This window comes from Diadema antillarum, unplaced genomic scaffold (genome assembly GCF_040938485.1).
Source record: "Diadema antillarum isolate AM-2024a unplaced genomic scaffold, OU_Dant_1.0 scf00000114, whole genome shotgun sequence".
In the NCBI taxonomy this organism is placed as follows: domain Eukaryota; kingdom Metazoa; phylum Echinodermata; class Echinoidea; order Diadematoida; family Diadematidae; genus Diadema; species Diadema antillarum.
The window spans coordinates 1,010,191-1,017,884 of record NW_027271003.1 but is presented as its reverse complement, the minus strand read 5'-3'; the positions used below and the strand labels follow the sequence as shown (position 1 = coordinate 1,017,884).

Below are 7,694 nucleotides of genomic sequence, written 5' to 3'. Positions count from 1 at the left end.
CACACACACACACACACACACACAAACATTTACCATAACAAGCACGTACTCTGGTGCAAAATAGTGTCACCATTATAATACAAACTCGCTCACATGCACTCAATAAGATCACGCATTTCTTTTATATCATTCTTTCAACAGGTTCTTATTTTCTCATTTGTGTCATTATGATGTAGTTTTTTTTTGCCATTACTTCATTTGTTACGATTTCTGCTTTTTGGTCTTCTGTGTTTCTGCTAAAGGCCCCATGTGCAGTAAATCGAGGCGATCAATCAAACAACTAAACATTCAACACTCAGTGTATCATTTGAACCAGTGTACATCACTCAAGCTATTTCTGAAATCTGACAGATCATTTGACATCATTTTTGATTGATTTTGTGCACAACATTTTCATCTGATAGATGATGTATCAAGTAAATAACGAATACACATCAAATATATATTATCAAATACATCATATTACGTTTTAATAGAAGATACATGATATAGCCGACAGAAAGTAATGTAGAAACATATCACATACTGTAAAATTAAGGCAACCTAATAAAAAATTGCGATATTGCCAAGTTTCATAAAAGCAGATTTTCAAAGGTGTTTGTTTATGAATGTTGACTAATATATCGGCGTGATATTCGAGACAGTGTCCTGTATAAATCGTACAGAGAACTTTACACTAAGTTTAAAACAGTTCATAATGACCTGTCATTTTATCGATATGCATAAAAAACGACTGAGATAATGTGCAGAAGCAGCCAACAGCTGAAGGTACTTCGAAGTCAGATCTGACCATATCAATCATACTACTCCTACAACACCACACTTTAGGAATTGGAATAACTAACGCTCTAGATTTATTTACATTATCTTAAAACAAGCGGGAAAGTTGTTTCAAGTAACATTCTAAGCTTTTTGTGGACGGTGTTTTCCAACGGTAAATAGATTAAAATGAGCATCGTCAACATGTTGCATTTTGTTTTTTACCTGGGATATGTTAACCCGACTCTAGCGGCAGCAAAGGCAGAGTTCTAAATAATAGATTTCCAAGCACAGACGTTTGTATTTGTTATGATGTAATTCTTTTAGCAATAAAAACCACTCCAGATTTCCCAAGGTTAGTTGCTTAGGCCCAACTTTTTTTGAAAGTATTGAAAAGGGAAAAAATATTCTAAATCCAAAACTTCCAGCATTCCTGATTCTCGAGTTTAAACTCATGCTGAGGAGACGACCGAGCTCCTGGAGATGAACTCTGACTTCTACCTAATGAGAAAGGTGCAACTGACACTCAAGCCCTGTTTTAACAGACCTTACCCCGACAACGTCGAGACAACGTCCGAAAAACAAAGCGAGGAATACTCTGGTAACAGACACACACCAATAACTTTCTTCGGGTAGGTTTCCATAACAACCTATACCCGTTCATGCTCGAAGGATGTGCGGTTACGAACCATGCACGTGGTTGGCGATGTCATTCTGTACGGACTATAATCTGTGCATGCGTATTGAGTGTAGCAAAGAAATTTTACCGGTAGTCGGGGTAATGTTGGGGTAATCAATGTCGGGGTAATTACCCTGGCTAGCTACTGTAGAACCTGACAAATGTTTACGACGACAACGTCCGAGCAACATTGCGGGGACCGTTTTAACAGGCTGGGTAAAAAAAGGTTGAGCGGACGTTGTAGCGGTAACTCAGGTTTGAAAGGCTCTGACAGTGAGAATGATTGTATCAACATTAAAAGACGAAACAACTGTTTATTGAAATGCTTTCGTGTCGTAAACCCGCACATCTATCAAATAGATGGATTCGATACATCTGCAATGTATTCGGATTTTAAGCATACTTTGGTCACAAAAGTTGTACTTAACAACAAAGCTTGCCGGAAGCTTGCTCGACCTAGCAACAACTAAGCGAATCCATTCCTTATGGGAGATCAGATAAATGACATGCTTAAAGGGGAAGGCTAGTAACTGATCAGTGGGAATCAGTGGAAATGCTGGGAGATGATTGTTCCAATCCTTATGGGATTCATTCAAGAGTACATTGTATATCTATTGTTGTGTGAAAATGATTTGCTTCAGAACGGTCTCATATTCAAGTAATGTGCAGATTAATGGTCCGTCACTGACCAGGGACGCTAACCTGGAAGCATTAAACTGCACATTACTTGAATATGAGACCATTCTGAAGCAAATCATTTTCACACAACAATAGATATACAATGAACTCTTGAATGAATCCCATAAGCAGGGCTCGACACTAACCGGGCCACCGAAAATGAAAGTCGGGCCACCAAATTTCAAAAAAGGGCAAATTTGGTGGCCCTCCTCGGGCCACCAAAAATTTTTAAAAAGTATGTCAATAAATTCGTAACTTTTTGCGCCGGAAATTAGCAGTTAAATTTGTTCAAAGGATGGATGAAAAGGACTGTATGAATGCCTGAGAGTGAGTGCTGCAAGTTTGTTGAAGTTTATTTATGAGTAGATATGTCTAACTTCTAATTCTTGCTATCATAAATCTTAAATATTTGACTCATTAAAAAAAAGGACTTTGAATGTTTTTTATTGTTTTTTTTTTCGGGACACCACATTTTTCTCTCGGGCCACCAAAAAATTGAAATTTAGGATTTTGGTGGCCCCATCGGGCCACCAAACAAAAAGTTAGTGTCGAGCCATGCCATATGGATTGGAACAATCATCTCCCAGCATTTCCACTGATTCCCACTGATCAGTTACTAGCCTTCCCCTTTAAAATTAGAATTACAGAAACGATACATTGTCATGGGAGTAATCCTTACAAGCGACAACTGACTTCCTGCATCGAGGTGAATAATATTGTATGTGTTGGATAGCATTAGGAGTTCGAACCGTTCGTATGTGATATCTCCGTTTAGTGGAGGCAGACGTGTTTTATCATGATGTTATTCATTCGTGGTCGACCTCAAGATGAAACAGAAGACCACGTAAAGCCATGACCCGAGGGTGACGAGCAATAAGAGCACGGAGAGCAGTTTATCGAAGACGAGAGCAGTTTCCCGCCAAGTCATCGCGATGATCTCCTCTTGGTCGCACCTGTCGTCTGCTGCGGGCCGAAATATCGACGGCTGAGCGGCCGGAGTCACTGTTTTCTGTTTGATCGGTTCGTCAGCTGTGTTCGCCTCGCCTCCTTTGGAATGAGATGACTTCTTCGTGCAGATAACGTGATTGTCAAAAGAGGGCGCTACACACCTACAGACGAATAATGATGGCAAAGACCGTGAAACATACCAACATTGAAAATATCGAGGTACAATCTTGATGACATGCACTTATTTTCGATATGCTTGAACAAGCCATCTTTGTTTCGCAATGTTGAAAATTAAGGTGTCTCAATCAGTTCTTTGCAACACTGCGTTTGGGAGAGCTGACGCTGAAATAGCTACCCTGGGTATAGGACTATTTGTTATTGTTATTATTGTTAGAATTGTTATTATCATTACCATTATCATCAATTACTGTTAGTAGTGGTCGTATTATTTCTTGTAGTGATGACAATCCTTGATGGAGGAACACAATGTGAAATATGATATTAAAGGGGATGGCTAGTAACTGATCAGTGGGAATCATGGGAATGCTGAGGGATGATTGTTCCAATCCTTGTGGATTCATTTAAGAGTACATTATATATCTACTGTTGTGTGAAAATTATATGCTTCAGAACGGTCTCATATTGAAGTAATGTGCAGATTAATGCCCCGTCACTGACCAGGCATGCTAACCTGGAAACATTAAACTGCTCATTACTTGAATATGAGACCATTCTGAAGCAAATAATTTTCACACAACAATAGATATATAATGTACTCTTATATGAATCCCACAAGGATTGGAACGATCATCCTCCAGCATTCCCACTGATTCCCACTGATCAGTTACTGGCCATCCCCTTTGAGTTGGAACGTTTTGACAGTGTGAAGACAGTGTCCCTACAGAGTTCTTCACAGTGAGTTGATACGGTGTTCATACTCGACATCCTTATGAACGCACTGTGCACGCAGAAGGTCCAGGGTTTGACAAAAATATGGCAGAGTCGACTATGTGAGCGATGATGGTGACATCAATTCCATCTTTTAATTTTTCTCTTAACTCTTATTTTTTACTTTCATCTTTCTCTTTGAATCTCTGATGACTTACTCTGGTTCCTTTTTCGCTCCCACGTTTGCATTCACGTAGTGCACACGAGCGTAGAGAGGTACGATGAGTCTGTATCGCATTATGCGCGCCACCCAGCCGGGCAGGCGACTGCGGCCCCCGTGATGGTAGACTCGCAGAACCAGGGTGGCGGTGAGAACCTCTGCACAGCTCAGTCCGATCATCATCACAAAGAAGTTGACTGGTTTGGATTGAGAGAGGGAGGGAGGGAGAGGAGGGAGGGAGAGGAGGGAGGGAGAGGAGGGAGGGAGAGGAGGGAGGAAGGAGGGGAATGAGAGAGATAGGGAGGGAGGGATGGGGCAAGATTGGGGAGAGGGAGAACAGATTACACCAACGCGTGGAAAAGATAATTGCGCAGATATCATTATGATTTTACTTCAGATACTTTTTCCTGTAATAATATTTATGATAATCATATGGTTGCATATTAAAGGGATTGTACAGTTATGGTTGTGACCTAATTTCAGGTTTCTAACATTTTTTGGTGACGTAATGAGAAACCTCTTGTAAAATGTGAAAGAGCATGTAATTCTATGAGGAATTCAATGTTTATTTGATGAAAATTGGTTTTGAAATGGCTGAGATATCAAAAAAGAGCGATTCTAATAAAGTGTGGGACCCACACTTTATTACGATCGCTTTGCTTTACTTTGTTTTTTGATGTTTCAGTCATTCCAAACCCGATCTTCGTCAAATAAACGTTGAATTCCTCTTAAAATGGTATGTTCGGTACTATATCATAAGTGTTTTCTTGGTATCTCGCAAAAAGTTAAAAACCCAATTCTCATCTCCACCAAAACTGTATTATCCCTTTAAAGTATCCTGCATCTCCGAAAGTTCGCTTATGTACAGAATGCAATTATAGTTTGTTTCTGCACTTTTTGAGTGAAGAAAATGTATGTGTTGAAACCCATAGGTTTTGTGGGCATGTCTGGTTCTATGGCAATTCTGACAGCCCGTCTATTCCTCTAAAACCTGGAGACAATAAAAAAAATTAAAAGGATGAAAAGTAAATATCAGATGATGTACAGCTCTCTTTACAGTAGAATACCGATTTATCGATTGGGGACTTTTCTTCAATAACTATGTTTCAATTACAACACATATACAATGGCGATACCTGAAGCAGCACGGTGTCAGGCAAAATAACATAAAATGACACGGTACACGCATACACACAACCACAACGACAAAAAACAACATCACCACCAGACAGTGCTGTAAAAGACACGAACAATAACAAAAACATGCCAACAATAATAACAACCAAGGGGAAAAACAACAACAGAAAAAACAACAATAATAATAACAACAACAACAACGACAACGACGACAACGACGACGATGTCGACGTCAACGAGAAAACCTACCCATGATTGAAGTCGTCTCCCCACTGGGCGGCATCCGATCCGCCACGAGCTGCTGGAAGAGAATCAAGGCCAGGAGGTTACTGACCGCCAGGGTGACTTTCTCACCGGAAGCTGGGTGCAGCCAGCACACGAGGACGAGCAGCGTGGTGAGGAGAACGGACGGGATGATGATGGTGTGCGTGTAGAAGCCCGACTCCCGGTGGATGTACAGCGTGTACCGGATCGACGACCACGTGCGGTTGTCGCAGCAGGAGTGCACGATCCTGTCCTCGACCATGGTCTCTTCCAGACTCCATACTCCGTTTCGACGAAACGGATTGAAGTCCTCGAGAGCGTGTGTGAAGTTGATCTGTGGGGTTTGTTCGCCGAATTGAAATCCAAGTCTACGGCTAACGTTCGATATCGCCAAATTTTAACCATTTCTCTCTCTTTCTGCACACTTTGTAAAATCGAAACTACTGATCTACATTTTAGCAAACATATCGGAAAAGGGACAATTGGGATTTCCAACTTGTTTTCTACTGCTACAATAGAGTGTGATAAGTTCAAATCCCGCGTGCTTGAAATGTGAATTCTCTTTCGATTCAACAGTAAAGACATTAACAATAAGTTTATAAGTGAGCTAATTTGAAGATGAAGTAAAAAGAAAAATGTAATGACAATAATTACAGTGAAAACGATAACATTTTACGCTTCATTTTACTTTGAAGAGCTATAGGGACGAATACTGAAGGAGAGAATACAACATGTATTTGAATTATAACTACTTGAATCCCTATAATAAGAGCTGATGAGCTACTTGCTCATCTTTAATTTCTATTGACATTGACAATAATTTTCTTATTCATTATCATTTTTTGGTGCTTCATTATCCCTCTTGGAACCACAACTCGAAATGCTCTAAACATCTTACACAAAGACTATAGGTTTCCAATGCAACTGACGTGACTGAGCATAAAATTCTTAAGGAGGATTATCGGCCACATAGTCTGGGTGCCAGAGGCTGAACCTTGTTTTACCGTCCACCCAATGTTTTTTGATGGTTTTACCCTATTTCGGGGGTGCTGAATCCGAATCCGGATGATGCAACTCTTGCATCCTTGAGGGTTTTGAGATATTCAAAATGGCCGCCAAGATGGCCGCCAAAACTGGAAATTCCCACGTATTTCCTTCTAAATGGTGAGATATTGAAAACAAGTGATGGTCTTACCCTATTTCGAGGGTGCTGAATCCGAATCCGGATGATGCAACTCTTGCATCCGTGAGGGTTTCGAGATATTCAAGATGGCTGCCAAAATGGCCGCCAAAACCGAAAATTCCCACGTATTTCTTTCTAAATGGTGTGAAATTGAAAAGAATTGATGATTCTCTCTATTTGGAAGGTGCCGAATCCGAATCTGGATGATGCAACTCTTGCATCCACGGAGTTTTTGAGATATTCAAAATGGCCGCCAAAATGGCCGCCAATTAAAACCGGAAATTCCCATGTATTTCCTTCTAAATGTTGAGAAATTAAAAACAATTGATGGTTTTACCCTATTTCGAGGGTGCTGAATCCGAATCTGGATGATGCAACTCTTGCATCCATGAAGTTTTTGAGATATTCAAGATGGCCGCCAAAATGGCCGCCAATTAAAACCGGAAATTCCCTCGTATTTCCTTCTAAATGTTGAGAAATTAAAAACAATTGATGGTTTTACCCTATTTCGAGGGTGCTGAATCCGAATCTGGATGATGCAACTCTTGCATCTATGAAGTTTTAGAGATATTCAAGATGGCCGCCAAAATGGCCGCCAATTAAAACCGGAAATTCCCACGGTTTTCCTTCTAAAAGTTGAGATGTTGAAAACAATTGATGGTTTTATCCTATTTCGAGGGTGCTGAATCCGAATCTGGATGATGCAACTCTTGCATCCATGAAGTTTTAGAGATATTCAAGATGGCCGCCAAAATGGCCGCCAAAACCGAAAATTCCCACGTATTTCCTTCTGAGAAATTGAAAACAATTGATTTTTTTACCCTATTTCGAGGGTGCCCCATGGATCAGAATCTAGATGGTGCAACTCCTGCATTGTTGAAGATTTTGAGATAGTCAATATGGCCGTTAAAATGGCCGCCCAAAACGGAAGTTCCCAT

The 7,694-nt window shown here is 40.4% G+C and overlaps 1 protein-coding gene across 1 annotated transcript in view; it reads right to left on the bottom strand.

The window, feature by feature from the left end:
- Positions 1–2,918: 2,918 nt before the first annotated feature.
- The window catches only part of LOC139719708 (uncharacterized), a 31,516-nt gene continuing 26,740 nt past the window's right edge, over positions 2,919–7,694 (bottom strand). The window contains exons 14-16 of the mRNA XM_071631103.1: positions 5,559–5,907; positions 4,171–4,369; positions 2,919–3,225 (exon numbers count right to left, since the gene is read on the bottom strand). Of these exons, the coding sequence (XP_071487204.1) occupies positions 2,919–3,225; positions 4,171–4,369; positions 5,559–5,907 (855 nt within the window). The remainder of the gene's footprint in view (positions 3,226–4,170; positions 4,370–5,558; positions 5,908–7,694) is intronic.